The 25,204-nt window shown below is 37.1% G+C and overlaps 1 protein-coding gene across 2 annotated transcripts in view; it reads right to left on the reverse strand.

The window, feature by feature from the left end:
- LOC116303363 (exocyst complex component 4) overlaps positions 1 to 25,204 on the reverse strand; it is a 35,895-nt gene that overhangs the window by 1,898 nt on the left and 8,793 nt on the right. The window contains exons 9-34 of one of the 2 annotated variants that reach the window (XM_031712891.2): positions 22,720 to 22,791; positions 22,378 to 22,439; positions 22,123 to 22,227; positions 21,286 to 21,356; positions 21,055 to 21,088; positions 20,521 to 20,625; positions 19,979 to 20,012; positions 19,342 to 19,394; positions 18,541 to 18,635; positions 18,329 to 18,386; positions 17,040 to 17,132; positions 16,026 to 16,113; positions 15,870 to 15,933; positions 15,465 to 15,580; positions 14,826 to 14,899; positions 13,480 to 13,618; positions 12,411 to 12,501; positions 12,279 to 12,330; positions 11,994 to 12,038; positions 11,331 to 11,438; positions 10,600 to 10,701; positions 8,597 to 8,662; positions 7,418 to 7,452; positions 6,680 to 6,794; positions 5,563 to 5,681; positions 354 to 449 (exon numbers count right to left, since the gene is read on the reverse strand). In XM_031712891.2, the coding sequence (XP_031568751.2) occupies positions 354 to 449; positions 5,563 to 5,681; positions 6,680 to 6,794; positions 7,418 to 7,452; positions 8,597 to 8,662; positions 10,600 to 10,701; positions 11,331 to 11,438; positions 11,994 to 12,038; positions 12,279 to 12,330; positions 12,411 to 12,501; positions 13,480 to 13,618; positions 14,826 to 14,899; positions 15,465 to 15,580; positions 15,870 to 15,933; positions 16,026 to 16,113; positions 17,040 to 17,132; positions 18,329 to 18,386; positions 18,541 to 18,635; positions 19,342 to 19,394; positions 19,979 to 20,012; positions 20,521 to 20,625; positions 21,055 to 21,088; positions 21,286 to 21,356; positions 22,123 to 22,227; positions 22,378 to 22,439; positions 22,720 to 22,791 (2,092 nt within the window). The remainder of the gene's footprint in view (positions 1 to 353; positions 450 to 5,562; positions 5,682 to 6,679; positions 6,795 to 7,417; positions 7,453 to 8,596; positions 8,663 to 10,599; positions 10,702 to 11,330; positions 11,439 to 11,993; positions 12,039 to 12,278; positions 12,331 to 12,410; positions 12,502 to 13,479; positions 13,619 to 14,825; positions 14,900 to 15,464; positions 15,581 to 15,869; positions 15,934 to 16,025; positions 16,114 to 17,039; positions 17,133 to 18,328; positions 18,387 to 18,540; positions 18,636 to 19,341; positions 19,395 to 19,978; positions 20,013 to 20,520; positions 20,626 to 21,054; positions 21,089 to 21,285; positions 21,357 to 22,122; positions 22,228 to 22,377; positions 22,440 to 22,719; positions 22,792 to 25,204) is intronic. The other variant, XM_031712892.2, reaches the window with a different exon arrangement.

Below are 25,204 nucleotides of genomic sequence, written 5' to 3' on the forward strand. Positions count from 1 at the left end.
TGGTGATGGTGACGTTGATTGATGATGATGATGATGATAATAAAAATGGGAGGTTCTTATATATCGCATTTCACATGGCCTCATTGCGCTTTACAATTATGACCAGTGGTGGACCTTACAGGCTGCATATTAAGGCGCTATTTATAGCAATGATATTGGAAAATGCCAGCCAATAATGAAGGCATTAAAGACGACAATGGCAGCAATATCAACATCAACAACGACAGCAACAACAACAACAGCAACAAATCCAAATCCTAGAAAACATTCTAGGCACCCATATGGCACTGAGCTATCAGCAACAACATCAATGGGATGATATAATTAATGCTCACGTGAAGGGAAATACTTACATCTTTTTGATGCCATTTTGATTAATCTTCTTAATAAAAGCAAGATTAGATATCAGGATGGATGACACAAGATGACCAAGACCTTCAAACAGATACCTTACAAGGCAAAAATATACTTGTAATCATTGTTATTATGGTTGATCATTTGTCAGTGTATGAAGGATAAATGCTGAAAACGATGTACTAGCTAATATCATAAATATCGGTCCCAGATACTCACACCAGTGAGAAGTTGGAACCGAAACTAATGACGGCTGCAGATGAGACTATGTACTAGTACGACTAATCGAACCAATCCGATTGACGAGGTTCAGAAGAATTTAAAGCTTTTTCTGACGTCAAAAACGTCAGGCTTTTATTTGAAAATTATTCGACACAAACGAAAGCAGACTGGACTCTATGTTCTTGCTTGCAAGAGAACGGGATTTTTAGTTTTCCTTGCGTTAGCTTGCGCATGTGCTCATGCTTGTGTCGACTTGCGTCGCTAATCTAAACAAGGCTTTAGAGATAAGTGTTACTTGTCGCATCATTATATCGCCAATATGGTATGAATATGGATGTCATTTTCAAATGTGAAAGTTTATTGTGGGTCAATTCCTTTAAGTCTGATTCTTACTAGCGCCGCGAGCCAAACACAACACTATATTTTCACTATGGACTGAGAAGAGACGCAAGCGCAAGAGAACAGAAGATTTTGCTTTTCTTTACAATACAATACAATTTTATTTATTTATTATTTTTTTTATTTGCTCATACAAGAAAATTTACATGAAATGTGAAAAACAACTATAGAAAACAACTAAGAAAATAAAGAATAGATAATTGTCAAAAGAACATAATTCAGAGCCTGGGGTCTAAATTAACCATAAGGTTTTCGAGTTAGACCCCAGCAATTTAAAATTTAACATTGGAGTAAACTGAAGAAGAACCAAGTACATAAAAAATAATTACAATTTAACTGAACAATAAAACTGTTAATCCACAATTAGAGTAATGACATGTATGGTATATATTAACATATATGAAGAAAGAAATAGAATATTTAGAAAAAGGAAAATCTAAGGAAGAACTAAATTTTTATCTGTAATTGGTCGGCAAGTAAATAACTTTTTAATTTTTTCGCAAACGAAAATACATTAACATTTTTTAAGTGGCTAGGAATTTGTTCCCAGAGTTCAATCGCCATATTAGCCGTCATTTGCTTGCCTATATTGGTACGCACTTGTGATTTATGCAAGTTTTGCTTTGCTGCGTACCTGGTATTGTAAGGATGGATATCTTTTGCATATTTGAAAAAAGAGGAAAGTGTCTCTGGGAGCTTACCTTTGTGCCATAAATGAGTAAATTTTAAAGCATGAAGACGATAAATATTATTTACTGTGAGAAGCTCCAAGAGATTTAGCAAGGGAAGAGCGCTTTCGGTGTTTTCGCCAAAAGATACAGCAAAGAACATTATTCTTACAACTATATTCTGTTTGACTTGCACTTTCTTAATGTGCGTTTTATAAGCGCTTCCCCAGGCCAATATTGCATATGATATGTAGGGATAAACAAGGTTGTAATAAATTTGTTTCAGTTGATGAATGGAGAGATAATGCCGTAATTTTGATATCACTCCAATATTTCGTGAAATTTTTGAGCAAACATAAGAAATATGGTATCTCCATGATATGCAGTCATCAATTATGACTCCTAAATATTTTATGTGGTCTTTTCTTTGTAAAGAATTGCTTGAACCATCTCTGTTTTGAAATTTCAGATCAATTACCGCGTCTTTCTTTTTACTTGATTTCACGATCATGAAATTTGTTTTTGTATAATTAATTGATAGTTTATTTGCGTCACACCATGTCTTAACTTTTTGGAGCTCAGAGTTCATTAGTTTTTCAAGTTCCCTTAAGTCATAGTGCGAGGCAAAGACATTCGTGTCATCAGCAAATATTCTAAATTTCAGAGTATCAGAGCAGTTTGGCAAATCATTAATATATAATAAAAACAAGAGAGGTCCAAGAGAGCTACCCTGAGGAATTCCACAATTCATCGTTTGTTTTGAGGATACGTTGTTACCAAAAGCAACATATTGTTGCCTATTTGTTAAATAACTGGTAAACCAATTTAGCGCAATACCTCTGACTCCATATAGTTCTAACTTTTCTACTAGAATTTTGTGATTAACAGTATCAAAGGCCTTTGAAAAATCTAAAAATGCACCACAAGTATACATTTTATTGTCTATTGCTTTCCTTAGGTTGTCCGCTATTTCAGTAATGGCTAGTGAAGTTGAGTGGCCTTTTCGAAATCCAAACTGAAACTCGAATAAAAAATTGTGTTTTTCAATGTAATTGATCAACTGTTTGTAGACGAGCTTTTCGAAAATTTGAGTAAAAGCTGATAAAGTTGAAATTGGGCGATAATTAGCTGGATCCATGGCATCTCCTCCTTTGGCGACAGGTGTTACCTTAGAAATTTTAAGAACATCGGGAACAATACCTTGAAGCAGGGATTGATTAAATATTATTGTTAATGCTTCACTAAGGTGGTTGCTCGATATTCTTATGCACTTTTGCGGAACACCAATGCATGATTTGTTCAATTTCAGGTTTAGAATTTCATCGTGTACCTCATTTGAAAGTATCCCACGAAACATGAAGCTACTTGGATTCGATGTTTTTATGTATTGGCTTGGATTGACATCAACCTCCGGTATTTTCCCAGCAAGATCTTGGCCAACATTTATAAAAAATGAATTTAACTGATGACAAATGCTAGCTTTATCAGTATGACATTTATTGTTATGAATGATCTTTTCGATACTTGTTACTGACGATGCTTTTTTCCTTTCGATAATCATACCAATGAGCTTCCATGTAGTTTTTAAGTTTTCTTTGTTTAAATCAAACTGTGCTCTAAAGTAATTTGTTTTAGCAGCTTCTTTGATTTTATTTAATCTATTGTTATACGTTTTATAATACTTAATTTTTTCCGGGTCATTACTTAAGAAGTGTGTTTTAAAGAGCTTTTGTTTTTTCTTAATTGAGTTAAGTACAGCAGCGGTAATCCATGGTCTTTTCAATTGTCTTCTTTTTTGCTTAGTTACCTTCCGTATTGGAGCGTGACAATCAGATATCTTCTGAAGCGTTTCAACAAGTCTATTCATACTTTCGTTAACATCATTTGTAATAAGGCTTTTAAAGTCAACATTTTTTATGTCTTTCAAGAAAGCATCATTATCAAAGTTCGAATAATCTCTATAATACTTATTTTCGCCTGTCACAGGGAGCCTGTTTGATACTGTACAAAATACCGGAAGGTGATCGGTAATATCAGCTAAACAAATTCCTGCTTTCAATATTTTATGAGGTACATTCGTATAAATGTGATCTATTAAAGTTGAGGTATGATCCGTGATTCTTGTTGCTTTAGTAATAAGAGGAAAAAATCCAAGGTTCAACAACATATCAAGAAACTCGGATGTTTGATTATCGACATTATATTTCAAGAAGTTGATATTTATATCTCCTAAAATAAATACCTCATACCCCTTATTGTTAAATTTTTCCAATTGGTCCTTCATAGTTTCACTAAAAAGCTCACGGTCACCAGAGGGATGCCTATAGATACAACCAATCATAATGTTTTTTTCTTTCTTACGCATAATTTCAATCCAGCATGACTCGACGTCAATTGTTGATAATTCAAGGTCTTTTCTTCGGACAAGTTCCAATTGATTAGACAAATAAAGGCCAACACCTCCAGCCGAAGTTTTGGAATTTGTATTCAAGAATTCGTATCCTGGTATGCTAATATTTAGCCGACTATTTTCGTTAAGTTTCGTTTCAGAAATAGCTATAACATCTGGAACCTCTTTTGTTATAGAAAGAATATCATGCAGCATAGATATATTTTTAGATAGACTGCGTATATTGCAATGTATCATGGAGAATCCATTCTTCCTACTGGTCTCAGTGAAAAAATTTCCCATTTGTTTAATGGTATAATATTTAGATTCGATATTACTCCCATAATCCTGAAATCCTGGATCTTTATCTGGGCTTTCAATTACATCTTGGAAGAGATCTTTTGAGTCTAGCAAAGTGGCAGAGGAATGATAAATCCATGCCCCAGTTGCTTTAAGAAACTCTTCTAAGCCTAAACCGTAGAAAGGCAATTCAGAAAGAAAGTTATCCGCCGTTGGCATTAAGTGATCTTAAATTAAATTAAACCTGTTATATAAACCTTTAAGCACATAATAAAGAAAGAATATTAACAGTTATAGTACCTTATACTCTTACTTGACTCGATATTGGAATTTTAATAAAAGTTCACAGCATATGTACGGTGCCCATCGGCGTTCAAGCTTGAAGGATAGCAACTGTATATTTCTATTCATATCGTGATTCAAAGTTTTCAAAGTCTTCTTCGGTGTCAAAACTGTACGTTGAAGTTCCCTCTGCTTGCTTTAGAAATATTCTTCCATTCCAGGTCCAGATAAATTTCCAGTGCCAACGTTTTTTCAGCTTATTCACATCGCCAAAAAGCTTTTTCTTGTACGGGGTTAAAGATTCGGATATGAATACACGATGGTCAGAAGTTAACTGAAGATCTGGTAGATCTTTGATCTTCTTATTTGCAAGGTTCTTGCGCTTCGAATAGAAATTATTCCTAACATCTCTTCGAGTGAATTTGACGATGATTTTTGGCGGCGCATCTTTGTTATAGGAAGGTAAAGGATGTGCGATAGAAATATCTTCTTGTGTGATAGGCACACCAATGGCTTTACCAACCGATCCGGCAATGGCTCCAGCAGTACAATCCCTCGTTGCTTCAATCCCAGATATTTCTAGGCAATCCCTTCTTAGGTACTGGGCTAGCTCTTCTATTTGATTCTTTGCTTCTGAGGCAGATTTTTCGACATTTTCCATTTGAAGCCTCATATACTTGATACTCGAACTGTGAGTAGAGATTTTCTCGTTCACAGATTTGACTTGAGTAAGTAACTCATCGTATTTTGCCGATAGAAATTTAACAGTTTTGTTCATTTCATCGAAGGTTTCCTTCAAGTTTTCTAATGTAGAATGAATTGGCGATAGTTCAATCTTGCTTTGCCTTGCGCTTGTGCTTCAGTTTGTGCTTGTCGCTAGCGAGAACAATGCTTTAAAGATGATCGTTACTTGTCGCAGCTTAATATCGCTAATATGGTATTTCTCACCTGAATTTGTGCTGTGCCAGACAAGCTGTTGCTATCTCCTCTAAAGACGTCAGATCTTTGTTTAATGCAATGACTGATGGATCAGGATCAACAGCATCCATATTGCACACGTAACTAGACTGTTTAACAGGGGAAAAATTAATGCTAAAAAATTATGATGCAAGCGACACCTTACTGTGGTTTTCGGTTTTCTGCGAACTGCGACATTTCAATGGCTGTTTTGTGAAATTTGCCTTTCTCTGCCGTCAGTCAAGAATATAAAATGTTCCGACTGATTATTTTTGATTGACAGCAGCGAAAAAGCAAATTTAAGCATGCAGCTCGCAACTACTGAGTTTGCAGAATATGGAAAACCACACGAGTAAAAGGGCTTAGCGTTACAATTCGTGTACGACGTATATACAGATATACTCTTTATGATTTATATAGCGCCCTTCCAATGTGAATATACTCAAAGGCGCTTTACATTGAGTTGTTAATGACAGATTGCTTTTATGCAATTTACAAGCATGAGAGATGGTTAGTATGAAGTGTAGGTACTGAGGGTGGTCACTGTCAGGGTTTCTTTACGTCGTTGATTAGTAATGACAGACACCCTGTGATAACAATGAAGGACATTTAATGTTACTCATTGTTGTCCATACTAATAAGAAATCCAATCATCACACATGCATTAGGCAACTTAAAGGCAACATTATCCATTTCAGAGGGGACCGCTTCCAAGTTCACCATCTTGGGAGAAAAGAACCTCATGCGAATATTACTTGTTTTCACTTGCCCCTAAAGCCTTCATTGCTAATGTGTGCTCGACTCCGCTATGTGTAATTCTTACGCTACAATCGTGCTCTCCCGACTATCCGCGTGCATCCAGAACACGATCTAAGCACGCTAAGCATTGATCACTCCTTAATCAAGAGTCGACTCTAATACAACACATACAACACAACAAAAAACGTAGGTGCATAGACCTTTTCTGAGACAGCAAACGCGGTGCATTGTGGTCTAGCTTCGGTACAAACATCTTTTGTTCATCATGCCTTATATGGTGTTGTTCGTACCGAAACTAGACCACAATGCATCCTGTTTATCAAACTCAGAAAAGGCCTATATTCCGTACCATTCTGACAGCAGGCATGAGATAATAAAAACAATGACAACGTATCTCAAGGTGAAGAACAAGAATACACGTTTCTGCTAGCTGCTGGAAATCCTCTGCAAGAGAAGTCAGTGATCTGAAAAATAACAACAAAGACGGGGTTAGAAGGGAATTCCTTACATCTTTCTTAAGAAATTTATCTGTTTTAGATGATTGCCGCCCAGACATAAACTTTCGTTTTGGTCACCAAAAACATAGAATATTCAAAACGCTCTTTAAGGTGTGGAGCGAGAGGATGGGTCGAATTGAAATCACCCTTCTTAAAGGCGAGACGTCATTAGAAAAAGGCGCATGCTCAGTAGTCAATATATTAGCATTTTAGAACCGCTACTTGATAACTTTTTTTTTCGACAACAGGAAGGCAGTCTAATGTTAGCTGATTATGTAAGACATTTTTAAAGGTTTGTGTGTGAATTAGCTTAGGTTTCTCGGGCCTCTGGAACCTTCGTTCTTTACCACAGGGATCCCGACACCGAAGCTGGAGCAATGGGTACAAAGTAACACTTTTTCAATGTTGACATCCAAGGCAGAGGTAACCCGTATCAGAAAGATAGATTATTACTTTGTACTTAAGTACCATAGCCGGGTTCCTTGTGCCTGTATGTAAGGATATGGGGTCGGGTGGTGTTTTGGTTTCAAAGATCTGAAGACCTGTTGGGGCAATGTATTTTTGAAAGTAGTGGAAAGAAGCTAACTTACTTGAGGATTTCGTCTGTCACGGGAGGTATTTCTTGCTGTGTTGTTGAAAGCAGAAAAAATCAATACAGAAAATTAACTCATAGATATTTTATATGTTTAAAGGTCCCTCTACTTTGTAATGCATGACCTTTACTGCTAATGCAAAATATTGTACATACCAATATTAAGGGGGAAAAAACAACTGGGTCGGATTGGTGTTGCAGTGTATCGTGGGACTGTTTGAGGGGACACATTTCCAAGATGGAATGTATAATATATATAACCTAAAACAGCCCCACAATGCACTGCAATATGCCAACTCGGTCCAGCTTTTCCCCCATCCTCGGAATGGCTACAGCTAATATATATATCAACTTTAATATTCATTACGTAAAGCAGTTTTTTTAATTAAAGAGCGAATTGCCTAACTTAGTTTGGGTGCTGCCTTAGGCCCTGTTCACACGAAGGTAGGGTGACCCTACTGCTGGGGTTAGCACTTTTGGTTTTTGGTGTCCTCTGTATGAAAGTAAACAGAAGACTTGTCCCTAGCACCAGGGTCACACGGTTACCTCGTGTAAGGAGGCCCTTTGAGTATGTGTACTTTATAACTTATCTATTTATGCTTGAGATACTCAATTGCAAAATTATCGTCTGGTTTAAAACATAGAACATAAGTAGAAGATTAGGCCGAAAGGTATCCTGGGAAATGACAAACTTATCTTATGGGTCCCAAGTGTAAGAAGGGTGGATGGCACTATCCAACGAATAAATCCTTATCCAGTGGGTACATTTATTGAATAACCGCATCCATTTACACACTTGATAAGGATGTATCCTTCGGATAGCGCAATACACCCTTCGTACAACTGGGCCCTGATGTATTTAATTGAAATACAGCCGATATGAAACAGGTGTTAAAACCCTATGCTTTCTGTCAGTGCAACAATTTATGAATATCCCACGAGTTGCATCACTAGATACATCTAATTAACGTACTTCCCATGTACCATTTCAGTTTCGGCTTTACGTTCTATGTTTTCAACCCGGTAATGATTTTACAATTGAGAATTTATCAGAAGGCATTAACTTAATAGTTATCATTACCAAGAGTCTTTTAGGATTTATTTAGAAGTATTTAAGGTTTATTTTTATCAGCTTTTAAAAACAGCATTGTTCAAAACAACTCGTACTTTGACTTACCCAATTCTTTCCCTGCAGAAACATGAATCCAGATCTACAGTACACTTCCTTTTGATGTGGGTTTAGCTATATCATATATTAGTTTTAAGAGTAAAGTCAACACTCACAATTGTTTATTTTTATAATGCATTATTCTTTATCAAATATTTAGTTATATCTCCAGGTTCAGCCCTTTTATAGCGGCTTGGGTAGATTCGGTATGACTGTGAAAAATTACGGCATAGCGCGGCTTGTTCTTGCATTCTTGGAGTGTAACCACACGGCTCAACATCCCCTTGAGATATAGATAACGATGAAACAGCTAGCGTATAGGTCCGTCTAACAAGAGAAGCTAAAGAGTGCTTTGTTATCGTCAACCAACAAGACGGCCATGACGTAACAGGCACCTTAACTATGGTCATTTTTCACAGTCAAATCAAATCTACTTTGATTTCAATAAATTCATCTTGTTAGTATTTTGTTTTGCAAAAGATGCTGCTGTTGCTTTATTTTAATGACTTACGTGCAGTACATCTACACTTATCTTATATTATCTTATTCATTATTTTATGTTAACGAACTGGCCATTTCCTTATAGCTGTTTAAGGAACAAGATGTGTGTCTTACAGAAGGAGGTTTGTTTGCTCTGTGTTGTGACTGTGGTAGAGACCCCTCAAATATTTTCCTTTATAATCATCGCCGTCGCATTGGTGGTTCTTTAGTAAATACTGCCAAAATGGCCACCATATCTTTGTCTCTTGATCCTATTCTTGGTTTGCAATCAATCCCAAGAGAGCACAATAACAAAAGGGATGTCCGCCATGTTGGAAGATATAACAAAAGAATTCATTGAAAAATCTTTTGTCAAATTCTTCCAACATGGCGGCTACGACGTCTATTGCAAACGAAGAATTCTTGGGAATGCTTTCAAACCATCAATACCAGTGCCCTCCTGAATTGCTGGTTTTCAATCATTCACAAGGGAGTGAAATAGCAAAAAACACGGCGGCCATGTTGGATGATACAACAAAAGAATTCATTGACAATTCTTTTGCTAAAATCATCCAACATGGCGACTATGACGTCATGTGCAAACGAAGAATACTGGCTATGCTACTGGTCCATTAGCATGTGATGACTTTCGATGCGCTTGCCCAGAAAATTTAACTAAATACGTTTTTTTTTAACTTTATAGAGATTATTATTAACAGATGAAGCATCATCATGTGCGCAAAACACAGGATTCGATTAAGCATAATTTCATTGATTTACCATTTACAAAGAATTTGTCATTTTATGGCATTATATGACAAATTATTTACACTGATTTACTTCATGCTTACTTTTTTAAAAGGCATGAGGTGTATGACAATATTACAGGGATTCCCATTGACGTTTCAAGTACTATTGCCTTCTTACCGGGAAAGTGTGAGCTTCAAAAGGTACCTGTTTTATAAATTGCTGCTTTCAAAAGCGTCGTGTTGATTCAATTTAACATTGTTTTATTTCATTGACTTTTGGGAGTGATTTCAAGATGAAACCCAAAACAATTGCGACAGGAGTGACAAGACAGTAAGAGCACCAACAGCAACAGCAACGGTAAAAAACAATAGCTGCTGCAACAGCAACAGCAACAGCAACATCAACGACAGCAACCATAACAACAGCAGCAACACCGGCAACAACTGCTTCAACAATATTCGCAAAAGCTATGTACAACGTTGCAACAGCTACAACAGTAGCAACAGAAATGACAACAATGCGTAGTTTGAAATGGGAAAAGATTATAACCAAACGAATCAGAAACTGCCAAATTTGATTGCTAGTAAGCGATTATCGATGATGAAGTTTTGTTCGTGGGAAAAACTAAAGAACCTATATATGCCAAATGAAGCAATTGCTTTGTCTTACAAATCAATCTAACAGCAGCTTATAACTAGCTCAGGAATGTTGTCTACATTGGGAATCCCTGCAAGATGGGAAGAAAAGATAATGTGTGTATAATGAAATATTATCATACTCACAGCTTTGATCCTTTCCTGTGTCTCTGAGGTAACAATACTGATGGACGTTGACTGAGCTGACAAACCGGTACTAAACAATCGAATGTGGTTCCCAAACCATTCCTTTGTGTAAGAATCAATCAAAAACAAATTTAGGTTGGGGCTTCCTTCAACTAAGGAATGTATACACCTATTTTGTAAAAAGTTGTCAGTCGGAGATCGCAGATGCGCTATCTGAGAATAAACAGAAATTTTGTTCTTTTATGTTTTTTTTTTTTTTTGCTGAAAAACAAAAAAGCACATTTCTAACTCTAAGATCGTGCTTCATGTTCCAATCTAAAAGGAAACTACGTTGTATGGTCGTTAATATGTTACATTTTGCAGCGTGCTACCCTGTCTCAGATTTCAGACCTCAAACCGACGACATTTTTGGAAATACCGTATTTACTCGGTTACTGCTATCTTCATAAGCTTGCGAACTCGCTACCTGCGAGCTGCACGCTGAAGTTTGGTTTACACACCGCATGTCACATATGCATGGAACTTCGAAGGGGGGGGGGGGGGGGGGGGGGGGGGGGGGGCGCTTATTCGGGGGCGCCGTTTATTTGAGTCCACCGTTGAATCGGGACAGCGCTTAACCGAGTAAATACGGTAGGTGTATATCGTGTTCATACAGAATAGCAAACGAGTCGCTCTTATTGCCTTCATTCTCTAGATTGGGCTTCCTGTGCTGCAATAGGCATTGAACTTACCATACTTTCTTGAAGATTAGCAAGTGTTTTAAGATCTCCAACATCCAGAAGAACTTCAGACTTTGACAAGATGTGTTCTCCTAGGTTACTAGTCAATATTTCTGATCCCTAGTAACGTCAAAAAGGAAATCAATAAGCTAAAGGAAATTTCACCCCTAGAACGAGGAAAACATGTTCAAGCGCACACAATATGACTTCAGAAAGCCTCAGCACGCCTTTTCATCAGGGACAGCCGGCATCAGCAATAGACCTCTTTACAGTACGTCGGAAAGCAGCTCAATTTGGAGGACATAACCCTAGGTTTCCAATTCACAGAAGATAGGAATTCTTTTGTTTTGTTCTCCAAATTGAGCTGCTTTGAAGTCACATGCAAGGGGTTGAGTTGAACCCCCCACCCCACCCTTCAGATCTCCTGAATTTCTAGTATTACATTCTGCCGTATTCCTTGTTCACAGCTTACCCGTGCATTTCTGATCTTGACTGAGCCCCCACCCTCCCACCCCTCAGATCCCCTGAATATCTAGTATTACATCCTGACGTATTCCTTGTTCACGACTTACCCGTGCGTTTCTGATCTTGACTGAGCCCCCCCTCTCCCCCCACCCCTCAGATCCCCTGATTCTCTAGTATTACATCCTGACGTATTCCTTATTCACGACTTACCCGTGCATTTCTGATCTTGATTGCCTCCAGGTCTTCTTCCTCTTCCTATAATATTTATTTCAAACTCATGACTCACTAGGCAAGATATTATGTATGGATGGATGGATGGATGGATGGATGGATGGATGGATGGATGGATGGATGGATGGATGGAGGATGGATGGATGGATGGATGGATGGATGGATGGATGGATGGATGGATGGATGGATGGATGGATGGATGGATGGATGAATCGATAAATATGGGAACGAGTCATTGAGCAAACAAACAAACCATAGAAATACCTTTCTCTGTCTGTGGTGCTGCTGCTGAAGATTGGTCCAATTAGGAAGAGACCTATAGATAGACAGACAGACAACAATATCAAGTGAGAATGACTATGGAAATAACACGTGATGGAAAAATGGATATTGTACCTCAGAAGGCGGCTAATATCTTCATCTTTAGCCCACGTGCCACTGATGATTTTGGTTGGTTTGTCTCTGTCTCCAGAATAACGTAAGAGTTCTAACAACAGAATAATATACAGTGATACTTCTATTAGGCAGACACCCTTCATTAAACGGGCAGCTAGTCGCACGGACAAGTAGTTTCCCCTATTATTATAATACACTCAACGAAATTACTCGATTCTGATTGGACAAGAGGAGTACAATTAAATCCCAAATTGTACTCTGCAGAGTCCCAATTAAATTCCTCAATGTCGTTGAGTGTATTATAAATAAAAGAATCGCACAATGTTCTCGTACAATTCGGAATTTATAGAAGGCTAAAAGGCTCGTCCAATTTTGAAAACTTTCGAAACATCATTCGTACCTATAAGTTCCGAATTGTACTCAAGATCGTGCGATTTCCTATACATATTTGCCGTAACACACTTGAACAAACCTTTTCGAGCGAACAAGACAAACAGTTAGGAAAAAAAAAGCCAAACTTCAAAACAAAAGTAAAAAACAAACAAAACAGTCATTTAGAAGGGCATAAAATTACTAAACTTAGAGGGGAAAAAGTAAGTGAGATCGAGAAGAACACATTGATCATTATTTTCTTTATCTAAGCTTTGTAAAACGATAATATCCACTTAGAAAACGCAAAGCGGATAACAAAACAAGACAAGACAAAACGAAACAAAACGAAACGAAAACAAAACAACTAAAGAAAAGAAAAGAAAAGAAAAGAAAAGAAAAGAAAAGAAAAGAAAAGAAAAGAAGAGAAAAGAAAAGGAAAAAACAAAAAAAAACAAAAAACAAAACAAAACAAAACAAAAAACGAAAAAAAACAAAACAAAAAAAAAAAAAAAAACAAAAAAAAAACAAAAAAAACAAAAAAAACAAAACAAAACAAAAAAAAACAAACAAAAAAAAAAACAACCAACCAAAACAAAAAATGTAGAAAAACGAAGAATCAAACAAAGACAACTAAAGCTTTAACAAAGTAAGGTGTGAATACAGTGAATATATTTTTGCTATAAAAATAAACCTGTACCTTTGTAAGTTGAATGGCAGTTCTCTTTATAGTTGGTAAGGGTTTTACAGATCATTTCCAGGAACTGACTGGAATACTGTGGTAGATTATGCATGAGGTTCTTTAGGTCTTGCATCAGATGATACAATGTCACAGTACTCTGAAGGATAAAGAAGAAGAAATATGCCTTAATATTTAAATAAACCAGACATTTCAATCGAACCAAATTGCTCTATTTGACTATGACATCACAGCTTGTTTATAAGGGGGGTCAGAATGGTGTACAACAAAAACAATAACAAGTTGGACTCATTTTACTCTGCAGCTGAATTGATAGCTCTGATATGTCTGGTTTTCAAACACTTATAAACTGGTATTTATTCTACAAAACATACAACATACGGCTATTTCACAAAAAACGTTGAATGGGCAAACGAACGACAAATGGCGATCGGTGATTGGCGATGGCACGACCGAAAGGCACCGTGGGCATGCATCTAAACACGAATATTCATGATATTTTAAATGGTTTCGTCGACTCCAAACAACGCTGAATATCTCAACAATAACATCTGAGTTACTAACGAGAATAATGATAAGAAATACAAGTCATTTCTTGTATCTTGGAATGACCTATCTACTACTCTTATCGCCTATCGCTTGCTTTAACATACAGTCAATTCAAAAAACGTTGTCGTCGACCGGCTCAAGCCTACGCGACTGGACCGAAAGGAATATGGGTAAAAATCACTGAAGCGGTTAAATATTCGTTCTGGATTAATTGTTCCCGCTAGTAATAAGATAATAATGGCGAGAAACAATCCAACAAATGCTGTCTTAGGGAAAGAAAAGCAAAGTAGTTATGATTCAGTTCACAATTCCGAAAATATGAAGGCATTAAAAAAACATCTCCTTCAACACTTCCCGCTCGCCTACGAAGGTTCGTGCTGTAAACCAGTCATAACTAGTCAGATAAAATTATGGAGTCAACCGTGGACTTAAATGATTGCTGCCCAGAGTTCCTTTCGGTCCAGTCGCGCAGGCTTGAGTTGGTCGACGACAACATTTTTTGAATTGACTGTATATCAAAATTGTTTTCAGGTGACGTCTTTATGAAATAGGGCAATTACTAAAAATAATTTTATTTTTGATTGATGACCGGGGAAACCAAAGCCCAGACGTAGATTACCGCTTTATTTGCCAGCCTATCAGATAAGATAAAATGCAAGTATCTTTTGAAACTACAGACAACAAACACCATTACGTGATGGCAAAAGATAGTCACGTGATACATGGATAGATAGACAGTCAGACAGACAGACAGAATGTTGTAATAAGACAGACGCAACACACCCTAGCTACTGTACCTGTAGTAATGGTCTTGCAGCACCAAGTGTCTTCAGTGTATTTGCATCAGCAAGGTGTTTAAAAGCATCCACACCTTCAAAATAACAAAAGTTAAACATATTTTCTTATAAATTAATTCTGTTAACAAAACAAAAATGGGGCAGGACACGTTAACAAAACAAAAATGGGGCAGGACACGTTAAAGTAACTTGACAGCTAAATGTGATATTTTGCATTGTGTGCGGCACTCTTCGAAGTAGTGATCATGGTAGTTGTGTGGCAGTAGTCCTAGAAGGTCAGTAGGCCTAAAGATTCAATTCCTGCTTGAACAGGTCTATAGCACAATGTCCCGATCAAGAACATTTACTTTTCCACGATCTTACTCCATCCATCCAGGCGTACACATTGTGGATGCCCGCAAATTATTCATCTGCAAATGCACTAGCTTTCCATTCCTTAAATAGATAATCTTCAGGTATAACATGACTCTTTTAATAATAGACATGTTTCGGCAGTCCTGCTGCCATCATCAGTGGCAGGACTGCTGAAGCATGTCTATTAAAAGAGTCATATTATACCTGAAGATTATTACACAATTTCCGCTCGTTAGACCCTTAACTGGATATTAAGACTTTTTAAATTTTTTTTATCAATGATACCTTTAGACTGGGAGTGGGAAACAGCTTCCAATTTCTCTGTGATTTCAAACTTTATTTTCTCAACAAAAATGTCCTTCACGTAGTCTGTGATAAATCCATACAAAGTGCATTTCATCCTGAAGAAAGAAATGTTCAAATCTTCATAATCGTCATCATCACCATCATCATCATCATCATGACCACCACCTCGTCGACATCACCATCACCACCACCATCACCTTGTCGACATCACTCTGACTTCTACCATCACCATTATCATCACCACCATCATCACCACCATCATCATCACCATTACCACCACCATCATCACCATCACCATCACCACCACCATCATTCATTACCATCATCATCATCACCACCACCATTATCATAATTATTCTCCGTGCATCGGTTGACATAACTAACCCTGGTTGCACACTGATGACTTGCTCTATTTCCTTTACAAATTCCATTATTGGCGAAAATACAACTAAAAACACAATGATAATATTAGAAATGTTATTAGTGGCCAGCCATTCGTTCGTCCGTCGAGGTAGCATCAAATATACTACAAATACTAACCTGTGATATTTCTAGGGTCTGGTCGGCATACTAACTCTGGTTTAGTATTGTGTAGCTGTTCACCATAGCCATCATCCATAGCTGACACCTAAATCACATGCCAAGCTACATATCAGTGTGCTATACCAACTCTCCAAAAAATGTTTTGCAGGTGGTCGCTATTGTACAGAGACTAGGGAGTTTAATTATCATGTTTACAGCAAAGGTGAAACATCGTACACTACATATTATTCCCGTTGACATCTCCATGCATTTTTTTAAAAAAACTAGCAAAGAAAATCAAAGTTTGGCAACTCTTTAAACCATTTTGGGGGAGTGTTTTGCAGGTTCACGCTGTTGTAGAGAGAAAATAAAGTTTAATCCTGATCTCGTTTACGGCAAAGGTGAAAATATCGTCACTTTAGCAAGTGAAAAATTCTTTAAAACTAATGTCAATTAGTTGATTAACGAAGAAAAAATACTTGTCTTTTGGTTTCCCTAAAGTGAAGTGTAGGGAAGCAATGAAATAATGGTCATGTTTGCCATTTGAGGAAAGAAAAAAAACTCGATGCTTTATCTATTTACATGTATTATACATTGCATGGTTACAGAACTTTGAAGTTATCAGGGTTCGTGCTGAAAATTCACTTAAAATTCAAGGACTATTCAAGGAGTATACAAGGACCCAAAAATAAATTTTCAAGGAGTATGTTCAACTAACTATGCCAAGGTTTTACACGGTGCTTGCACATAGCCGACTTTCAGATTTTCCGATCTTTCTGACTAGATCTATTTCAGAACCATGCAAGTAATGATCAAAGCAATATTCAAGGAGTTTTCAAGGAGTTTCGCTAAAATCGTAAAATTCAAGAGCTTTTCAAGTGCCCTTGAAAACGTGAATTAAATTCAAGGAGTTTTTAAGGAGTTTTTAAAGGAGTAGAGTTATGGCAGAAGTGATGGTCAGGGTTGATTAACAGAAGCCCATGTGTCCAGATGTTGTTATGGTGCAGATAAAAGAAAACAGTTTTTACTAACCCCAGTGCCCGCCATACACTCTTGACGTCTCTCTCTGATGTAAGTATTCATGCTGATGGCTGACGATGAGCATTCAAACCTAAACAACGGCGTCTAGAAAAGAATACAAGAACAATATATTCAAAATCATCCCAAAACATGGAGCCTACATTAATGAAAATGTCTTCTTTTTATGAAAGAAGAGTATTATGAAATACTGAAAATAGGATAAAATCGTAAATAATTTTTTTAGTTAATTACTATTTAGTTTGATTATTATTTTTTATTTATTTATTTAGCTTTAGATTTTTTTTTGTACAGCCATTTGTATGTTATAAAATTGTGAAATATGAAAAAAGAAAAAAAGAGCTCTAAAAATTGAAATAAAATAAAATAAAGCAAAGCAAAGCAAAGCAAAGCAAAGCAAAGCAAAGCAAAGCAAAGCAAAGCAAAGCAAAGCAAAGCAAAGCAAAGCAAAGAAAAGAAAAGCAAAGCAAAGCAAAGCAAAGCAAAGCAAAGCAAAGCAAAGCAAAGCAAAGCAAAGCAAAGCAAAGCAAAGCAAAGCAAAGCAAAGCAAAGCAAAGCAAAGCAAAGCAAAGCAAAGCAAAGCAAAGCAAAGCAAAGCAAAGCAAAGCAAAGCAAAGTAAAGTAAAGTAAAGCAAAGCAAAGCAAAGCAAAGTAAAGCAAAGTAAAGTAAAGTAAAGTAAAGTAAAATAAAATAAATAAAAAAAAACCAAGGGCATCTGATAACTAGTGGTGCTTAACAGCGAGGGTTGTTTCGCCAGGGGGGTTGTTTGGGTGGTAGTCACACCCCTTTGGAGTAAACGATAAGATAAAACTTAAAAATGGCGCTGCCTTTGTGATGGCTTATTTCTAGGTTACAGCCAGCCGCCTTCAAATCATTCTGGATCCAACCACTGAGGGATGCCTGTGACTGACTCACTTGCCTATTGGCTATGAAAAATACTTGCAAAGCCATAAATTTGTGATGTGAGATGAATAATTACGGGATGCATCTAGAGGAGTGACCATCCCAATGGGAGGAAAAGTTGGCTTCTCTTAAAAGCTATATTAGAGAATTTTAGATTTACGTTCACGGCAAACGTCAAACGTCAGTTGACCAGTGAAAAAGGAATCCATGTGTAGTGAGAAAGTTTGTAAAGGGTTAAGTAAAATACAGGAAAACGATGAAAACGTGGTCATGTTTGCTGGAAGAAAAAAAGTCAATCTAAAACTTTCTATTAGCATAATTGGTACCTGATGTACAGCTGTATGTCTTTTAACAACTAATTCTATCAATTTTAACTCACTCTAAGTTCATTCCTGGAAGCACCTCTTCTCCTTGGCAGAAAGAATACCGATATGTCACTGAAAAATATTCACATTTTAGACATTTAGTATTTTTAGTGAAAACTTGAAGCATTGAAATCTCCGAACGCAATGGAAATGCTGTTTGAACCTTGCATGTCATATTGCAGTTACAATGACCTACTTTACATGTTATTGTAGTATGTTTACATACCTGTCAGAATCAGAGAAAGTAGCTGACGTCTGTTTAGATGACACAATGTTCTCTACATCCAGGTAATCAAGGTAGTCGTTGAGAAGAACTTGAAGCTAGAAAAAAAATAAATGCACGTTACTTTGTGTTCTGAATCAATTGAAACAGTTCATCTAATTTTAGCAAAAATTGTAATGTTATGTTTCCCAAAAGTGATCGCATTTCTTGCAAAAAAAATTCTTGCAGCAGTACGAGAATTTCTAGTCAAAGCAATTTGGGAAAATTACTAAATATAAATGAAAATATTTTATGTACATCAAGATTTTAGATCCACATTACATATGAAAAGAATTACAGCCAAAACTAAAAAAAAATATTCAGGAATAGAAAACGTGTAAATTGTGATCGATGAATCTTAAAACTCCAGTGTATGTGGGCTTAGCCTCACTTCTGAAGTCAATAAACAAAAGCAGAAATTCGAATAACGAAACAAGCAACTCCTGGATTCGAGGCTAAGCCTGCATACACTGGAGTTTTAAGAGTCGTCAATAAAACACAAAGGGGTTTGCAGAACACTCAATGAAGTAGTGTTAGGAAAAGCATATCCTCTAGCAGAGTCCTTATAGAAATTAATCCCAATTGTTTAATCCCTTTTTCCATTAAAAAAATGCACAATTTCTGCAAATGTAATATATTTATTATAAATGATCCCCTTGAGCGTTTCTCAAAACCCATTCAACTATTTGATTGAAAAAAAAAAAAAAAAAATTAAATTAAAAGAAATATGCCCTATCTAAAAGTCTAACTCTGTTTATTACTTACTGCAAACTGTATTTCATACCAAACAGCATCAATCTTGTAGACATTTGTTTCCTCTGAAAAAAAAAAAGTGGAGATGTACATTATTTCAAATCGTTACAGTGCGAACCAAAAAACCATGGGAACCTAGAAATATTTCAAGAATGTTTAATAGCCAATCAAAGGCGTTATTGTTAACTTTCCGTTATCTTGTGGTTAGAAAGTCAATTCTGATTGGCCAAAGAAGAATAGAACATTCCTATAACATTTCTAGGTGCCCATGGTTTTTCGATTCGCACAGTAATCAAAAATACTTGATAATACCGCACTGTTATACTGTATGCAAATAGCGCCATAGCAGTGAAACAAACTTGTTTACGAGCGGGTTCTGGAGGATTTTTCATTTAGGTGGGTAGGTCAATCCCCTTTAGTATTGTTTTTGTTTTTATTAATGTTGGTGTTCCCTCATAGTAGGTGAGCTTTTCTCATGGGTATATACACTCAATCAAAATATATATTTTTTATGAGGTATGACGACGAATTTTATAATTTTGTATTGTCCTGGACTGACTAATTAATCAGAATACATTTAAACTGCTTGCTATATTTCAATTTGGTGAATAGATTAATGCAGAATTTGTAAAAAAATTATCTAGCATACCAAGGTCTGTTGCTTCTCTGTCTTTTCCCATCCCCTAAAAATAGTCATTTTTTTATAATCAATAATCAATAATTAATATAGTCAAAAAATATGCTTTTCATACAAGAATCACCCCACACATCATCCTTTCTACATCTAAAAATATATGATATACATACAGCCAATGTCATGAATGTTGTCTGCTGAAGAAAGGATTTGCACAGCGACAAATCATCATAATTATGATACCTTAAATACACTCGCTCTTTAGAAATGCTTGATACCAGCCATTATTGTATACGTCAAGTTCATAGATCATTATTATTCCATTGCTTAAAGCCAATTAACAAAAAATCATCATATGACTTTTGTTGTAATGTTATTTCTTTTCTTTTTTTTTTTAGCTGGACAACAATAATGGCATTAATTATATTTCAAAATCTTTCCTTCTAAACGTACAGTGTGTATCATTCAGCATTTGGACAAAACCCAATCAGAAAAAAAAAAGGAATTACAGCACATGCTGTACTTGGTCCTTTCTATGTTAAAAACTATTAACTTACAATGAGTCTTTCAATTGCAGCAAGAATCACACTGTGAGCATGTGCCACACCCCGGAACTTGTCAAAGATCACTTCAAACAGTTCAAGTAACAAATGAGGCTGATTCTGATAAACAAAAATAAGAGCACCTTCCTTATTAGCAAGACAATCATGTTTCCTGTTTTAAAGTGCCTATCAAACCTACAGGATCTCTAATAAATAAGAATGGCCTTTACTTCTTTTTCATATCTTATTTAGTTACTGACATTATTATTCAATATTGAAATCATGAAATGATGATATCAACCCAGGATCCTCATAAAAAGTCAAATCATCAACAGAGAATGCCTTTGTGAGAATTAGCTCAAAATGCCTGGATCTTATGTTGGTTATAATGTGAGCTATACACACCAAAATTTATCACTTTAACATATTCCAAACAAATCTGGTTGCATAAAGTAAAATAAATATGTGGACGGACACACTGATGAATGAATAACAAGAAATGTACCTTGTATGAATGAAATAATGAAGGTTTTGATCAGAAGGACTTACCTGTTGTGCAATTGGTTCTCCCTCTCTTCCAGCTCTAAAGTTAAAAAAATAAAAAAATCTTATAAATTGTTATCATTAAACACGATCAATTAAAGAGAGGGACATTGAGGGTAGTGGTGTTGCGTGATTGAGACCCCTCAATGTACCCCTCATTTAATGCAACAAGTGCTGTGGCTTCCAAGCATTTTGACATATTTTCAAACAAGCAATTACTGGAATTCTAAATCTTACCTTTCAATAACTTGTGAAGTTGCTCTGTGGACTATCAGTGACATCTCCATTTTCATTCTTCCCTTAATAGCCTGCAGAATGAAGTAGGGAGGAAAAATTGTAAGAAAAACAAAACATTATACAGTATGGGCACCTTACACCTGAGATGATTCTAAGAATCTAGCCGACCTTCAATCTGTAGTTAATAATGAACTTCCGAAGATATATAAATATTGTAGTGCCAACAAACTGACAATTAACTTTGACAAAACAAACTTTATGTTAATAACAATTCCTCAGCGGAAACATGCCCATTTAACTATTCCTAACATCAAGCAAAAAAGTTGCATTAAGTACTTAGGTGTATAATTGATGAATTTATGAACTGGAAAAACCATTTGTCATATGTTAGTACTAAAATAGCTAAAAATATAGGAATCTTATATAGATTGCGTAGATACCTGAGCATTAACTAGAAAGCTTAGCTCCTTTGGCTGTTGTACACTTACACCTATTATATTGTTAATTATATTACAAATTCTAAATATTATTCAACTATATATATATTCTTGTAATGCTATTATATAAAATTGAAAAAAACAGTGTAAATAAACTGAAATTGAATTGAATTGAATTAACCAAAATATGGTGACAGAAAAAATGCAATTTTTTTCTGCTAACAATAAGACTACATGTACAATAAAAATATATCAAATGAAAAATATTATTAAAATATATATATATATTGAAGCTAACATATCGGATGTTAAATGTTCATTTTTTACATCCCTTCTGCACCAACAAATAATTGTTTCACTGCAGCAATAAATGCATGGACTTATTAGGCCATAAATTTACCTCAATTGCTTCAGGTATCTTGCCCAACAGTGCTAAGGATTCAATCAGCAATGTCATGAAATGATCGCTGTCTTTTTCAGGATCAACATTGAGATCTTCAACGAGCTGGAAAAAAATTATTCAATTACAGTAAGAGTCCAATGTTAAAACAAAATAATCAGTGTAGCAGTTATTTTTGCAGTTATCAGTGATATAAGTTTTGATCTGATTCTTTAAATTAATGTTCTCATACAAGTACAGTATCTCAGTCTGTACCTCATCGCCAATCTTGCTGTTGATGTCTGTTTCAGTGCTACCTTGTTCAAGCATCAGTGATCCTGTAAACAAATAAACAAGGCTGATAGTTGGCCAACAATCAGTTAACACACAGTAGATAGTCTGCTGACTATCGACCAACAGTCGGGCGATAGTTGACTGACACGTGTCAGCTGGCCATGAAGTACACGATTACCCAAATGAACATACTAATTAGTCCACAAACTTACACACACATCTAATCCAGTAACAACATTTAATTTTACAGGTATACAAGGTCTGTCTTTACTACCAAGAGAATACAGATATCATTTTTATCAAAGGTATAGTAGCCTGCCTTACTTGATGCAGATCTTGTGTGTGTTTTTTGGAAATTCCCCACAGGTGTCTGGATACTTGGCACTGTCTCTGTAACTGTAATTGTACCAATGGTATAATATTAATATATAAAACAGATACAGTATGATCCAGTATGAATCACACAAATTATTCTCCATCAGACACTACACGGAATTAGCAACCATTGGTCTAATATCACTCACTGTCGATCCAGTAATACAATGTAGTCAATTTAAATCTCACAAAATCAACCACTACCAGTCACTGAGACACACCCTCTGCAACTGTCAATCAATGTCCTTCTCTGTCAATCACATGTGACAGAGTCAAAAGACACTATTTTGGACAGTAATTATTTAGTCATAAATCTATATTTTTAATTAGGAATGCCTTGTGTACACATAGGAATGTAATTCTTTAGTTAACTGTTTGCGTGGAAAATGCGTAAGCAAGAAATAATTTCCGTACGTAATTACATTACAGTGAGTCATGCCTAGGTTTGGCGCTTGTTTACGTAAGTTCGTGTTTGGGACATCCTGTTTGCGCCTAGGGCGTGCAACATTGCGTAGGATGTGTAAGGTCTTAAGAATGCAGGTTTTCCCATAAAAGTAGGCCCAAACTAAGCTTAAATCAGTGTAGTAAAAGTTCTTGAAGACGTTGCATTGTCTACGGATATTTTCACATATCAAGACAAGGAATTCTCTTCGATGTAAAGAGATATCCTGTAATCTCGTTCCCGTTGTTTTCCGTGTATTGTAAAGTTGTGTGAATTTTTCAATAAATTCTTTTGTCAAAACCACTTGCAATCTGATTCATAGCTGAGCGCCTTGCCGCCGGTTACATTTTTGGTGTCAGAAGTGGGATTGCAAGAAAGTTGACATTAGTAGTTACTGATTATTTACCAACAGGAACGAGACTGAAATCATGGCAGAAGAAGCTGTGGCTGCACTCACAGAGCAATTGGCTGCACTCAAGGCACAGCTGGATGGCATGCAGGCTGAAGGAGGACCCCCTGCCCAACCTGTTCCTGCACCAGTGGTAAAAGTGACAGTGCCAAGGGAGAAGAAGCTGAGAAAGTATGCTGGTGGCAGAGACGACAAAGTGCTTGAAGACTGGATAGCGGATGCACAGAGGTCTGTGGCTGCCCAGAAGTTAACTGGTCAAGAGGCGGTGGATTTCCTGTACCATAGCTTAGAAGGTGCGGCTCGAGATGAAGTTCGACTAAGGCCTGTGGATGACTGGACAGACCCGGATGGTTTCTTCAGGATTCTAAGAGACGTCTTCGGGGAGAAGCTCACCAAGACCCAGCTTCTCCAGAGGTTTTTCGCCAGAAAACAAGGTGACAGGGAGCCCATCCAGGACTTTGCCCATGCCCTGATGTCAATGGCGGAGCACATAACCAGAGTACACGTAGGAGCCCTGGAAAACAAGGACCAGAACCTCAGAGACACATTCGTTGAGAACTTGCGTGACAACCTGTTGCGCAGGGATCTCAAACGCTATATCAGAGAACATCCCGAGAAGACCTTCAACGAGGTGAGGCAAGAGGCCTATCGTAGCTCGGAAGACACAGATAGAGGAGCACATCGCCATGCAGCGGCCAAGGAGGTGTTGGTGGAGAGCAACCAAGTAAATGCCATCCAAGAGCTTACAGCAGGACAGAAGGCCCTGGTGGAGAGGCTCATGCAGCAACAAAAATTGCTGGATGAGCAGCAGAAGCTGCTAACCCAACTTACCATGAAGTTAGCAAGCCCATCACCACCACGAAGTCCCCCACGTGGTCCGAGGAGATGTTACAACTGCCACGAGCTTGGACATCTTCGGCCGAACTGCCCAAAGCCCCTGAAAGACAAGGCACCAGCAGCACCACAGAAGGAGTCAAACTCCAGCTCTCCACAGCAGTGAGCCACGCCGTGGAGAGGAACTGTAGTGGCTCTAATTCTCTTTTTCAGAATGAAAAGTTTGTCGGGACAAGTCCCACAGTGGTGGCGAGGATTGGCGGAGTACCTGTGAAAAGCTTGGTGGATACGGGCTCCATGGTTACCCTCATCACCGAGTCGTTCTACAGAGAAAAGCTACAGCCAACCCTAGGAGACCTACACCCTGAAACAAGATTACTGCAGCTGCGAGGAGCTAACGGTTTGGACATCCCTTACATTGGATATATCGTCGCTACAGTAGAGATCGGAGGAGTGGTGGTCCCTGGGTGCGGCATCTTCATCACGAAGGACACAGCAGCCACTACAGTAATGCAGAGGAGGGTACCTGGCCTACTGGGAACCAACGTTCTTGGGCAGGTGCCCCAATACCAACAGATCCTGCAAGATGAAGAGAAGAAGAGTAAATGTAAAACTGGGTTCGTGAAAGTAGCCGGCTCAGACAAAGTCTGGGTCCCTGCTTTCACAGAATCTGATATCTTGGTCACAGGCCCATCATGGGGCACTGATGCTGTGATCGAACCCCTTGGTGTACCAGTAGAAGGAAACCT

This window comes from Actinia tenebrosa, unplaced genomic scaffold (assembly GCF_029948245.1).
Source record: "Actinia tenebrosa isolate PJP-AT-01 unplaced genomic scaffold, QUT_ActTen_1.0 PGA_scaffold12__29_contigs__length_12842862, whole genome shotgun sequence".
Classification (NCBI taxonomy): Eukaryota; Metazoa; Cnidaria; class Anthozoa; order Actiniaria; family Actiniidae; genus Actinia; species Actinia tenebrosa.